At 44.9% G+C, this 14850-nt stretch overlaps 1 protein-coding gene and 2 pseudogenes across 3 annotated transcripts in view; all 3 read right to left on the bottom strand.

Moving 5' to 3' along the window:
* Positions 1–3262: 3262 nt before the first annotated feature.
* On the bottom strand, positions 3263–4439 carry LOC115837036 (annotated as a pseudogene).
* Positions 4440–4441: 2 nt separating this feature from the next.
* On the bottom strand, positions 4442–5653 carry LOC100599944 (annotated as a pseudogene).
* Positions 5654–8131: 2478 nt separating this feature from the next.
* LOC100579958 (zinc finger protein 701) overlaps positions 8132–14850 on the bottom strand; it is a 210073-nt gene continuing 203354 nt past the window's right edge. For 2 of the 3 annotated variants that reach the window (XM_030821253.1, XM_030821254.1), the window contains exon 3: positions 11194–13066. In XM_030821253.1, coding sequence (XP_030677113.1) covers positions 11811–13066 — 1256 coding nt within the window. In that variant the 3' untranslated portion in view covers positions 11194–11810. Of the gene's footprint in view, positions 13067–14850 lie in introns of all 3 variants that reach the window. The other variant, XM_004089405.2, reaches the window with a different exon arrangement.

Below are 14850 nucleotides of genomic sequence, written 5' to 3'. Positions count from 1 at the left end.
AGTCAGTCTTGAGCCCAGCGCCTCTGTTTTTCGGGTTTTGGAAGGGAGACCGGCCAGGAAGGCTGAGGCATGATTCAAAAGCCCTGGAATTGTCTGGAACGGGGACGCAAACTAGAATGTGAAATGCAAAGCCCTGCCTGGGCAGAACTACGATTTCATGCTGACGGCCCACAGAACAGAATAGAAATCCTCTCCCTTTCTATTCTCCATTCACTCGGGGTGTGGGGGGGTGGCGGGTCGGCGGTGGGGGAAGAGTCCACCCTGTGCTCAGCTGCAGAGACTTCCCCAGGGCCTCTGCCTGGGATGCGGGACGGAGTGCTCAGGCCAGGGAAGAGTGAGGTCACCACCTGCTGCTTAAACACAGCAGGGATGCGGGCACTGGGGAGGGACCCTGAGGTCCCAGCTACTCAGGAAGCAGCAGCGGGAGGGTCGCTGAGCCTGGGGTTCCAGACCAGCCTGGGCAACAAAGTAACGCCCCCTCCCGCAGGGCTGCCTTCCTCGTTCTCTAACTTTTTAAAATAAAATTTTGATTGTGTGACGTAGGGATCCAACATTATTCTTTTTCATGTGAATATCCAGGTAGTTGTCCCAGCACATTTGTGGAGGAGATCTATTACTTTCTTTTTTTAATTTCCTTTTTTTTTTTTTTTTTTTTTTAAGACAGAGTATTTCTCTGTCATCCAGGCTGGAGTGTAGTGGCAAGGTCTCGGCTCAGTGCAGCCTGTACACCCTGTGTTGAAGTGATTCTCCTGCCTCAGCCTCCGGAATAGCTGGCATTACAAGCGCGCCCCCATGTCCGGCTAATTTTTGTATAATTGGTAGAGATGGGGTTTCACCATGTTGGCCAGGCCGGTCTCAAACTCCTGGCTTGAAGTGATCCGCCTGCCTTGGCCTCCCAGAGTGCTATGATTACACGCGTGAGCCACCATGCCTGGCCCAAGAAATACTCTTTACTATTTAAATGTTGAGACAATATACTTGAAAACAAAATGATCTCCCCCCAAATGAAAAATCATCTCCACGACGATAATAAAGAAATAAAAACCATTTTATTAATAAATAAGCCTTAGACCAGAATGTGATGGGAAATAGAGGCAAACAGCTAAGAGGGTGAAAAGAGAAACTTCAGTGTTCTATACAACCCATTAAGTACATGTTTTCAAGATAAACACTAATCAGTCCTCAGGGAAGAGGACTTGACAACACCCTTGGTCACACATAGTTCATCCTGGCTCTACTTGGTAATGGAGGTGACCATCTGTGTCAGCTAACTAGCGTCATCCTGAGGGGGGGAGAAACCCTAACCCATAAGTTTTGGCAAGTGTGAGTTTCACAACATGGCGACAGGTGCCCTCGCTGGTGAGGCTCCTACAATCTGACAGAAGCTGACGTCAGCAATAAATAATAAAATTTAGAATATATGAATAAGTACAGAATTTATTTGAAGGCAAATCTTGGAAATAGCCACGTGGAAACATCAACTCTAAATGAATGGGATCAGCGTTCCAAAGTAGAGACGTTAAGGTTTCACACACGGGGAAAGACAGAGAAGCTTTAGCAGAATCACATTTTTTATTCAAGGCCAGTGCATAGGGTGCAGCAACTTGATTGATTACGGATTGATACACTTCAAGGAAGGTTACTTTATCACTACATAAGAAGGGACAATGATCCGAGGAGGTCTTATCTCTGGGGCTACTTAGACTTCTTAATTACTTACAGAAAAACTCTTAGAAGTTGCGCCTGCGTTCCACTGGACTCAGGTTGCATGACCACATTCCTCTCAAGGCTCAGAATTATCTCAAGGTCCATAGCCTTAAATTGAAGTTATTTGATGTTTGAATTATTTAATTTCCTACTGAGATCCAAGTACTGTCTCCCTTGTTGTTTGCCTTTCAAAGAGGGCTCCCAAGTCCTTCAGAAATACATCCCTGGGTCATTAAGCTGAAAAAAGGTTTAGTTTCTTAACAAAAACAAAGTTAGCCAGGCATGGTGGCTCATGCCTGTAATACCAGCTAATCGGGAAGCTGAGGCAGGAGAATCACTTGAACTCGGGAGACGGAGGTTGTGGTGAGGAGACATCGCGCCTTGCACTCAAGCTGGTGACAAGAGAAAAACTCCGTCTAAAAAAGAAAACCTCAGAAGACAGAAAATGCATTTACGAATTTTCTAATTGAATGTTCTAAGAGACAAAAGGAAAGAAAAATCTCTTCCTTTACTTTTAAAGGAGGAATTATACCTCTCATTTATTTGCTTGTTTGAGACAGGGTCTAGCTTTGTCACCCAGGCTGGAGTGTGGTGGCGAGATCAGAGCTCACTGCAGCCTCCAACTTTCTGGCTCAAGTGATCCTCCCACCTCAGCGCCCGGAGCAGCTGGGACCACAGGTGTGGACTACCACCCCTGGCTGGTTTTCTTGATTTTTGGTAGAGATGAGGTCTCACTACGTTGCCCAGGCTGATTTCAAATTCCTGGGCTCAAGCGATCCTCCCGCCTCGGCCTCTCAAAGTGCTGGGATTACAGGTGTAGCCACCGCTCCGGGCCCTGACTTTCTTTCCATGAAATATGAAATTATCCTCCACTCCTGGGTGTAATAGGCAGTTTTGCACACCACCTTTCAGTTTCCATTATCCACTCAATCCCAGGACCTTGCTTAGTTTAATAAGCCGTTCTAACTGTCAGTCCCCGCTGCAACCAGCGTCCCACTCCACCCCTTTACCAAGGTCCCTGCCCCTCCCCCACACCCTGCCCCAGAGGGAGGGGAGCTTGCACCGCCTGCCGGATGCGTGACTCTATCTGCTCAAAAAAGGCGCTTTGCATTAAAACCATTTTCAACTTAAGAGGAAAAACGATTCAGCGTTCAGTACAGGTGGCCCAACACAATATGTTGTTTTACTTTTGATTGTTTGAAATATTAACTTAAGGGCCGGGCGCGGTGGCTCACGCCTGTAATCCCAGCAGTTTGAGGGGGCTGAGGCGGGCAGATCACGAGGTCAGGAGATCGAGACCATCCTGGTTAACAAAGTGAAATCCCGTCTCTACTAAAAATACAAAAAATTAGCCAGGTGTGGTGGCGGGCGCCTGTGGTCCCAGCTACTTGGGAGGCTGAGGCAGGAGAATGGCGTGAACCCGGGAGGCGGAGCTTGCAATGAGCCTAGATTGCACCACTGCACTCCAGCCTGGGCGACAGAGCAAGACTCCGTCTAAAAAAAAAAAAAAAAAAAAAAAAAAAAAAAAATATATATATATATATATATATATATATATACACTTAAAACGGACAGGAAGCATCCCTGTGATATTAGGGGTAATAGCACGGCACATCAGAAACTATCCACCAATTAGTACCCGGAGAATCTAGTCCTGCAGGGCAAGATGACAGCAGGCAACACCTGGGGCCCAGCTGAGGCAAAAGCCAGGACCCGCCCCCTCCAGACCCTGCCCTTCAAAACACCACTTCCAGACCTTGCCCTCAAGATGACGATCACCCTCTGGCCCGGCCTCCAGGCAAGCCTCCTCATTCTTGCCCCGCCCAGATTCTGTTCAAGGCCCTGCCCCTTCTAACCAGGTCCCACCCCGGTGGCCACCTCCACCCCCCTCATAGCCAGCTGTGGCTGTGATCTATCAGCCCTCGCCTCCCAAAGTGCTGGGATTACAGGCATGAGCCACCCCACCTGGCCCCATCTTCTTAACATAAACACTTTAATGTAAATTAATGCCTAAACTCAATGTTAAGTCAATTCAATCTCAAGTCAATGCCTAATTGGCTCTAATGTCAATTAAAGCTTTATGATCTTCTATAGTCACTGTATTTGGAACAATTATCTCAAAAATGAATTTTATGATGTTCTGCAAGGAGTGACCTCGGACTGAAGACCTTGCCACACTTATGACATTTGTAAGATTTCTGTCCAGTATGGATTCTCTGACGTCTAATGCTGTGTGAACAGGAAGTCAGGACTTTGCCGCAATCATCACACTTGAGGTTTCTCTCCTCCATAAATTCTCTGTTGTTTTGCATTGGATGAAGCTTGACTGAAGACCCCGCCACAGTCATGACATTTGTAAGGTTTCTCTCCAGTATGAGTTCGCTGATAAACTGCAAGGTGTGATCGATGTCTGAAAATTTTACCACATTTATTACACTTGTAAGATCTCTCTTCATTATGGATCCTCCAGTGATTTGCAATGGTTGTAGCATTACTGAAGACTTTGTGAAAATCATTACATTTGCAAAGTTTCCCTATACCATGGATTGCTTGATGATAAAAAAGTGACGACTTCCCACTAAAGGCTTTGCCCCACTCACTACACTTGAAAGGTTTCTCTCCAGTATAAACTCTCTGACATTGTGCAAGGTTCGATTGTTGATTAGAAGCCTTAGTATGAAGTCTATGACGACATGCAAGGTGTGCTTTTCTACTAAAAACCTTGCCACATTTATTACATGTGTAAGGTTTCTTTCCAGTATGAATTGCCTTATGCATTACAAGGGCTGAATTTTGAGCAAAGGTCTTTCCACACTCATGAAATGTGTAAGATTTTCTCCAGTATGAATTCCCTGATGTTGTGCAAGGCATAAATCATGGTGGAAAACCTTGTCACAGCCCTTACCTTTGTAAGATTTCCCTCCAGTATGAAGTCTATATGATGTGCAAGGTTTGCTTTTCTACTAAAAGCCTTGCCACATTCGTTACATGTGTAACGTTTCTCTCCAGTATGAACTCTTATGGCGTGAAAGGCATGAATTATCCCAGAAACCCTTGTCACAAACCTTACATTTGTATGGTTTTTCTCCAGTATGAATTCTGCTGTGTGTTTCAAGTTGTGATCCTCAACTGTAAACTTTGTCACATTCTTCACATTTGTAATGTTTCTGTCCAGTAAGAAGTCTATGATGACACTGAAGGGATGACTTCTGATTGAAGGTCTTGCCATACTCATTACACTTGTAAGGTTTCTCTCCAGTATGAATGCTATGGTACCATGCAAGGTATTGCTTCTGATGAAACACTTTGCCACATACATCACATTTATAATGTTTCTCTCCTGAATGGGTTATGTGATGTCTCCTTAAATGTGAGCTATAATTAAAGGTTTTGCCACACTCATTACATTGGAAGGGTTTTTCCCTCATGTGTACTTCTTGTATTTGTGTGAATAGTGAAGAATAGAGGGAATTCTTCCCATACCTAATAGAAATATGGGTTTTGAGCCTACAACAAATTATTTGGGATGTTGAAGCTGAGGAAGCATCATTTATAGACTGGTCCACTTGATTACCAATTTTCCGTTCAGTCTGAAATACATGCAGTTCAGACAGATACAAATGAAAGCTTAATCCAACCTGATCTTTAATAGGCTTGTTTCCAGCATGCCTTTGATCATGTTGGTCTGGACTACCAGTCAACTCTTTGGTTTCTGTCATGGGTGATTCTTGGCCATTTCTTTCAATTTCTTGCCACTGAAACTCAAAGTCATAAATATCTTTCTTGATTTCTGGGAAGCGAAAATATCCAATGTGATGACTTTCATGTCTTTCCAACGTCCCTGTGTGGAACACTTCTGTATTGCCTTGCCCTGTTGATGAGAACTCCATCATGGATTTTAAAGAGCTATCTAAAAAATATAAAGACCAATAGGTTTACAATTAAGTACAGATGGTAGGCCAGGCGCAGTGGCTCACGCCTGTAGTCCCAGCACTTTGGGAGGCCGAGGCAGGCGGATCACAAGGTCAGGAGATCGAGACCATCCTGGCTAACATGGTGAAACCCTATCTATACTAAAAATACAAAAAATTAGCCAGGTGTAGTGATAGGTGCCTATAGTCCCAGCTACTTGGGAGGCCAAGGAAGGAGAATGGCGTGAACCCTGGAGGCAGAGCTTGCAGTGAGCCGAGATCATGCCACGGCACTCCAGCCTGGGTGACAGAGCAAGACTCCGTCTCAAAAAAAAAAAAAAAAAATACAGATGGTAAATAATAGTTAACATTGAAATGTGTAAATATTACACAAAAAGCAACAGTTATTTTAAATGTCCCAAAAGTGATCTTCAAAGTTTAAAAACACCCCATCTCTACTAAAAATATAAAAATTTCCCAGGCATGGTGGTGGGTGGCTGTTATCCCAGCTACTTGGGAAACCAAGGCAGGAGAATCACTTGAACCCAGGAGGTGGAGCTTGCAGTGAGTGGAGATCACGCCATTGCACTCCAGCCTGGGCAACAAGAGCAAAATTCCATGTCCAGAAAAAAAGAGTGAAGTCACCATGCTCACAGGCAGCCAGTGTGTGATTCCTGGTAACTGAAAAACTGTCAAGGAGATTATGTGAAGTCAGGGGCTTGAGACCAGCCTGGCCAACATGGTGAAAACCTGTTTCTACAAAAAATACAAAATTACCCAAGCCTGGTGGCGGACGCCTGTAATCCCAGATACTTGAGAGGCTGAGGCATGAGAATCTCTTGACCCTGGGAGGTGGAGCTTACACTGAACTCAGATTGCTCCAGTGAACTCCAGCCTGGGCAATAGAGGCAGATGGAATTTAAGATGAAAGGGACTGAGAAAAGGCATGGGTGAGTGTGAGCAAACTTGTGAGGTAGGACGCTTCAGAATCACAGAAGACTGGCTACCACAATACCTGGTATTTCAGAAAACAAGGAGACAGAAGAATCCACCGAGGAATATCACTTTACCTGAGGAAGAGCCACCTCTGGCTCCTTTTCTTTGCCCTTCTTGGTGGCTTCCTTACATAGCATGAGTCTTTGGAAATCAATCCTGTATGTAAAAAAAATATGAGATTTAATTTTTCTTTTATCTTTTTTTTGAGATGGAGTCTAGCTCTGTCACCAGGACATGGTTCAGTGGCATGATCTCAGCTCACTTTAACCTCTGCCTCCCTGGTTCTAGCGATTCTCCTGCCTCAGACTCTTAAGTAGCTGGGATTACAGGCAACCGCTGCCAGGCCCAGCTAACTTTTCTATTTTTACTAGAGATGGGGTTTTACCATGTTGGCCAGGATGGTCTCGATCTCCTGACCTTGAGATCTGCCCACCCAAGCCTCCCAAAGAGCTGGGATTACAGATGTGAGCCACTGCACCCAGCCGAGATTTAGTGTTGGGAAATCACTCACTCCTTTCCTGTGACAAAACACACACACAGGGGAGACCTCACCAGGGACAAAGGCAGTCCTCTGCTGCCCACTGCACCAGAGATTATGCAGAAATAAGAACGTCCCACAGGAAGACCTACAAGTGTAATTTTGACCTGTTTTCAGATCTTGCTCTCCTCCTGGAAAAGTCCACACACACGCTGCAGCAGGACACAGATCTTCAGGGCACAGATCTGGCCCTAACCAAACGGCATGCAGAGCACAGCCCCCTCACCTCCCTGTGGATCACAGACTGACCTCAGCTCTCAACATGAAGGAAACTGCCTTGATGTTCCATGCTGGAGACAGATGAGAATCACCAGCACCACTGTAAGTATTATTGAGGGTGGGTCCCATCCTATTATAATAACAATCTCTGATAAAACAGAATAAAAGATGTATTTGCAAAATGCCCAAGAACTGTAATGTGAAGTCAGGATTGAGCTCCACTCAGAGGGCGCCAGCCAAGCAGTCCCACCTTCTGGCTCTGCTCTCCACCTGTGGATTTCTTGTCACCAGGATCCAGTGAACAGCAAAGGAGCTAAAAGAATCACACACAACTGGCAACATGGACCAGAGGTTGGGGTGAAGGTGGCGCTGCAATGTCAAGTAGGGGGCAGTGGGAGATCACAAAGGTTTCCATAGAGAAAGTAATATCAGAACAGAGACTTAGGGAAGAAAGGCTGCTTGTCACTTGCAGCTGAGGGGCCACAGAGTCCTAGGCAGAGGGACAGCCCAGGTGAAGGCCATGAGACAGGAGCAACCCCAGTCCCAGAAAAAGGAAAGAAGCCTGTATGGCTGGAGCAGAGGCAGCAAGGAGGACACAGGCAGGAGATGAGGTCAGAGGGGTCCCAGGAGCCCAGACCCCTAAGGATGAGGTCTTGAAACATTTTTCTCCCACACCTCAAAATAAATTTGGAAATGATGTACTTTCCCACTCCTTTCATGTATCCATGTAATTTTCTCTTTACATTATAAATTACAACACTTACAAATAATGTAATTTATTTTCCATATTTAAAATACATGGTGTCAACCTCAGCTAAGCCCCCAAAAGTACAGTCACCCTCATCTGAGACGTGTAGGAGTCTAAGGGAATGTGTTTGGGGTTTAGGAAGTCACTTATGGACACGTGAAGGTGGAGATGCCTGTTTGATGTCCCAGCAGAGAGCTGAGGAGACAACTGGACACAGGATTGTAGAACTCAGGGGCGAGGCCTGAAGGGGACACGGAGCCATGTAGGTGGGTTCAAGCTGTGAGATGATAAGATTCAAGGTGATTTGAGTCTAATCCTGTTTTTCAGAGGACTGGAATCCTTTAAAATTCAAATTACAACTAAGCATCACCCTCTCTTACAGGAGAAGCCACACACTCCATTGTGCCCATCATTTCAGGGGTCAGTGTCACTCTGACGGAGCTTTTCTGGTCTTCTCCCTCACCTGTATATTACAGGTGGGCTGAGGGTCACAGCGGGGGACGTTTCACCAAGTTATCCTGAGAAGCTCTGAGTTTGGTAAGAAGGAGGAGTCGCTGATTTTCATGTGATGGCCAGGAAGGGTCAACAGGCTGCGCTGCTCATCCTCCTACAAAATTTCAGGACTGGCCACGTGTGGTGGCTCACTCCTGTTATCCTAGCACTTCGGAAGGCCAAAGCAAGCGCATCAGTTAAGCCGAGGAGTTTGAGACAAACCTGGCAACATGGTGAAACCCGTCTCCTGGATAGAGGAGAATTGGCCTCACAAAGTGCCGGGATGAGCCACTGCACTCGGCCTATATATACATTTTTTTAAATTAAGAAATAAGGCGGGCATGGTGGCTCAAGACTGTAATGCCAGCACTTTGGGAGGCTGATGCTCTTGGATCGCTTTAGCCCTGCAGTTGGAACCCAACCTAGAAAACAAGGCAAAACCCGGTCTCTACCAAGAACACAAAAATTGGCGCAGCGTGGTGGCGAGCGGCTGTGGTCCCAGCTACTCTAGAGGCTGAGGTGGGAGGATCCCTTGAGCCCAGGAGGTTGACGCTGCAGTGAGCTGTGATCCTGTCACTGCTCTCCCGCCTGCACAGCACAGTGAGACCCCATCTCCATTAAAAAAAGGAAACACATGGGTCCTGGGTCTAGGGGCAGGAAATCTAAAACCAATTAACGCGAACTTTCCAAAACTAGACTAAAAGGAAAAACCCCATCTTCCCACCCAAAGTAACAAAGGATCAAATGCTACTCTCCCTAGCGCCCTCCCTCTTTCACCAGGTCTCAGATGGAAAGAGAAAGAGCCCAGAAGTGGCCACGGCCAAGCACCGGCCACCCCTTCATCTGCATAGGGCACCCATCTGCTCTGGCCTCAGGCCAATGTACCTCAGTATTTCGTTGGCCAAGGGCCAAATTCTTCATCCAGATAAGGGGTAGCCCATAGGGACCTCAAAAAAAAAAAATACTTTAACCTCCAAAAACTTTGTAAATGGGGCTCTGGAGACGCTCGCTTGGGCCCACTCCCACCCTGTGGAGTGCTTTGAGTAAAGTTCTGCTTTCGCCACTTCATTCTTTTGTTACTTTGTGGGTTTTTTTTTTTCAATTCTATGTTTAATATCCAACTACCTGGAAACTTCACATTCCAGGCCTGCCTTCGGGGAACAGGGCGAGGGTGTAAAAAGAGGGTTGCCTCCAGGAGAAGCACGTTTTCCTAGGGTTGGAACTGTGGAGAAGCAGGGCCCTGCACGAGGAGGGAGGTGGGGGGCGATGGCGCCTTCGGACAGGGGTGGGGTCTGCGGGATCCCAAGACCGGGCAGAGGAAGCGGCCTTCCCGGGACTGGGGCTGCAGCGCTGCGCTCCAGGCGCCGATGAGAGCAAGGCTGGGAGGCGCCCAGGGCGAGAGTCCAGCTCGCGGGTGAGGACTTGAAACAGCGCGAGGCGGGAGGACGGGTCCGGAAGGGTTTTGAGAAGGAAAGTTTCGCGACAGGAGGTGTCTGCACAGCCCCACTGTAGAAAAGACGGGGACAGTACCAGCCTCAGGGCGACTTTAAACTCAAAAGAAGAGACTCACAGACTCTCACCTAGACGTCTCAATTTGCTCTGAGTTGAGAAAGAGGGGCCAGAATTTCCAGGTCTGTGGGGACCCCCACGTCCCCAGTATAGCAGTGCCAGAGAACTGGGAAGCGCAAACGCCATGGGGCAACCTTCAGTCCACGCCATCAGCTTCAGGGTCTGTGCCAATCATCACAGTACAGAAGCCAGACCCGCGGGAGACCCCCGAGGAGGTGGGTGGGTCCTGGGTCAGGCCAGGACGGGAGGTCAAGAGGTGGGGGGGGCCTGAGTCAACTGGAACTAATAAACACATTCAGTGGATTTGCACAATGCAATAGCAGCACCAAAAATTAGTTGAATTTCCATAAATTAACAATAAAAAATTTTAAACGAAAATTAAAAAACACTTCCATTTGCTAGAGATCTTAAAGTAAGAAATACTTAGGAATAAACGTAAAAAAACAGAATTTCATACCTTGAAATCTACAAACATTGACCAAAATGATTAAAAACATATAGAGATACAACCCATATTGATGGTTTGGAAAAATTAATATTGTTATTATATAAGCCAATGTGATTCAGATTCAACACACCTATGAAAATCCCTATCGGTTTTTGTTAAAGAAACAAAAAGCAGGCTGGGAAAAGTGACTCACGTCTGTTAGCCAGGCTGGTCTCAAACTCATGACCTCAAGTGATCTACCCACCTTGGGTTCCTAAAGTGCTGGGATTACAGGTGTGAGCCACGCGCCTGGCCCATCCCCTTAACATAAACACTTTAATGTCAATTAATTCTTCAACTGAATGTTTTAAGTCAACTCAAACTCAAGTCAATTCTGAATTGACTCTACTGTCAATTAATCCTTGATGGTTTGCTATGCTCATTGCATTTGTAACTATTACCTCAAAAATGAACGTTATGATATTCTGCAAGGAGTAACCTTGGACTGAAGACCTTGCCACACATAGGACGTTTGTAAGATTTCTGTCCAGTATGGATCCTCTGATATCTAATGTGGTGTGAACGTGAAGTAAAGGCTATGCCACAATTAACACATTTGTGAGGTTTCTGTCCTGTATGAATTCTCCCGTTTTGCAAAACATGAAGCTTGACTGAAGACCTTGCCACAATCATCACATTTGTAAGATTTCCCTCCTGTATAAGATCACCAATGAACTGCAAGGTATGAACGATGTCTGAAAAACTTGCCACATTTATTACACTTGTAAGATCTCCTTCATTATGGATTCTCCAATGTTTTGCAATGGTTGTAATATTACTGAAGACTTGATGACAATCATTACATTAGTCAAGTTTCTCTATACCATGGATTGCTTGATGGTGAGTAAGTGTTGACTGACCACTGAAGGCTTTGCCACACTCATTACACTTGCACAGTTCCTTTCCAGTGTGAATTCCAGTATGTTGGGCCAGGGGTGAATCACACCCGAAATCCTTGTCACAAACCTTACATTTGTATGGTTTCTCTCCAGTATGAACTCTCCTATGTATTTCAAGGAGCGATTTGAAATTGAAAACTTTTGTCACATTCTTCACATTTGTAAGGTTTCTCTCCAGTATAAAGTCTATGATGACATGCAAGGTTTGATTGTTGCCTAAAAACCTTGCAAATTAATTATACTTCTAAGATTTCTTTCCAGTATGAAGTCTATGATGACGTTCAAGGTTTGATTTTCGATTAAAAACCTTGCCACAATCATTACACTTGTAAGGTTTCTCTCCAGTATGAAGTCTATGATGACATGCAAGGTTTGATTTGTGATTAAAAACCTTGCCACATTCATTACACTTGTAACGTTTCTCTCCAGTATGAATGACCTTATGCATTACAAGAGATGAATTTTGAACAAAGGTCTTGTCACACTCATTACACTTGTAAGGTTTCTCTCCAGTGTGAATTACAGTATGTTGTGCCAGGTGTGAATCACGTCTGAAAGCCTTGTCACAAACCTTACATTTGTATGGTTTCTCTCCAGTGTGAATTCTCCTATGTCTTTCAACATGTGATTTGCGACTGAAAACTTTGCCACATTCTTCACATTTGTAAGGTTTCTCTCCAGTATGAAGTCTATGATGACGTGCAAGGTTTGACTGTTGATTGAAAACCTTGCCACATTCATTACACTTGTAAGGTTTCTCTCCAGTATGAATTGCCTTGTGAACTAACAGGGCTGAATTGTGACCGAAGGTCTTGCCACACTCATTACACTTGTAAGGTTTCTCACCAATATGACATCTATGGCATGCAAGGTATCGCTTCTGATGAAAGATCTTGCCGCATACATCACATTTATACCGTTTGTCTCCTAAATGGATTATCTGATGTTTTTTTAACAGTGAGCTACAATTAAAGGCCTTGCCACTCTCATTACGTTGGAAAGATTTTTCTCTTGTGTGTACTTCCCATTTTTGTGTGAGTAATGAAGACTGGAGGAAATTATTCCCATACTTATTAGAAATACGGGTTTTGGGCCTACAGGAAATTCTTTGGGATCCTGAAACTGAGAAAGCATCCTTGATAGCCTTCCCAACTTGACTACCAATTTTCCCTTCGGGGTGAAATATGTGCAGTTCAGGCAGATGCGAATAAAAGCTTGATCCAAGCTCATCTTTAATAGGCTTGTTTCCAGCGTGCCCTTGATCATATCGCTCTGTACTACTCGTCAACTTTTTGATTTCTGTCATGGGTGCTTCATGGCCATTTGTTTCATTTTCTTGCCACTGAAACACAAAGTCATGAATATCTTTCTCAATTTCCTGGAAGCAAGTATCTCCAGTGTGATGACTTGCATGTCTTTGCAATGTCCCTGTGTGGATGACTTCAGTATTGCCTTGCCCTGTTGATGAGAACATGTTCATCATGCATTTGGAAGAGATATCTACAAAATATAAACACCAATAGGTTTCAAATTAAGTACGGAAGTTATACAATACTGAAATGTGTAAATATTACACAAAAAACAATACCTATTTTAAACTTCCCAAACGTGATTTTCAAAGTTTAGGAACACAAAAGGAGTCAGATTTTTTAACAAATAAAGGGCGATTGCATGTGCTTCAAATCATTTTTATGGAAGCCTATTTCCAATACCATGACAAAACACTGTCAGGGCACAAACATTTGTAAGGCAAAAAGTAAGGAGTATTTTTCTACTGTGACCCTAAAGTGTATCACACTTTGCAAAAAACATATCACTGTCACATCAAAGAAGAGAAAAATATATATTCTTCGTATTTACAGGGTACTTAGTGTATACAAATAAATGCTAAAACACCAGACAAGGTACTATTTTTGTAAATAATCCACAAGAAGCTCCTGTAAGGATAATCAAAATTAATGGAATTTCTGTATTGTCAAAGAATCATAGCACTGAGAAGATAAGAAAATATTCCAAAAATTAGGCAGGTGTGGTGGCCCATGCCTTTAGTCCCAGCTACTCAAGTGGCTGATGCACAAGAATTGCTTTAAGCCAAGAGTCAAAGGTTGCAGTGCACCAACATCGCACCACTGCACTCCAGCCTGGGTGACAAACTGAGACTCCGTCTCTAAAGAAACAAGGCAGGGCATAGTGGTTCACACTGTAATCTCAGTATTTTAGGAGGCCGAGGCAGGCAAATCACCTGAGGTCAGGAGTTCGAGACCAGCCTGGCCAACATGGTAAAACCCCTTCTCTACTAAATATACAAAAAGTAGCCAGGTGTGGTGGTGGGCACCTGTAATCCAAGCTACTTGGGAGGCTGAGGCAGGAGAATTGCTTGAACCTGGGAGGCCAAGATTGTGGTGAGCTGAGATTGTGCCACTGGACTCCACCCTGAGTGACAGAGTGAGACTACATCTCAAAAAAGAAAAATGTTAACACTATATTTTTCTAAATAACTTACAAAATTACCTATATCCATGTGGAACAGGCACTTTGTGACTTTTTTAAAAAGTTTTGTATTTTTATTTTTTTGAGATGGAGTCTCGCTCTGTCACCAGCCAGAGTGCAATGGCATGATCTTGGCTCACTGCAGCCTCTGCCTCCTGGGTTCAAGCAAGTCTCTTTTCTCAGCCTCCTGAGTAGCTGGGATTACAGGCATGCACCATCATGCCCAGTTAATTTTTGTATTTTTAGTAGAGATGGGGTTTCTTTTTTTTTTTTTTTTTTTTTTGAGAAGGAGTCTCGCTCTGTCACCCAGGCTGGAGTGCAGTGGCGTGATCTCGGCTCACTGCAAGCTCCGCCTCCCGGGTTCACGCCATTCTCCTGCCTCAGCCTCTCTGAGTAGCTGGGACTACAGGCGCCTGCCACCAGGCCGGCTGATTTTTTTGTATTTTTAGTAGAGACAGGGTTTCACCGTGGTCTCGATCTCCTGACCTCGTGATCCGCCTGCCTCGGCCTCCCAAAGTGCTGGGATTACAAGCGTGAGCCACCGCACCCGGCTAGAGATGGGGTTTCACCATATTGGCCAGGCTTGTCTCAAACACCTGACCTCAGGTGATCCACATGTGTCAGCCTCCTGAAGTCCTGGGATTACAGGCATGAGCCACTGTGCCCGGCAACACTTTGTGACATTAACAAGTGGAGTGTGTCGGTTATATTGCATATCACATACCGAAAACTCACAGGTAAAGTCATAAAAATCAGTTAATAAAATATTGATAAATATTTTCTGTCTTGATAAA

Source organism: Nomascus leucogenys, chromosome 10, assembly GCF_006542625.1.
Source record: "Nomascus leucogenys isolate Asia chromosome 10, Asia_NLE_v1, whole genome shotgun sequence".
Lineage (NCBI taxonomy): Eukaryota > Metazoa > Chordata > Mammalia > Primates > Hylobatidae > Nomascus > Nomascus leucogenys.
This window is presented reverse-complemented; position numbering and strand designations above follow the sequence as displayed.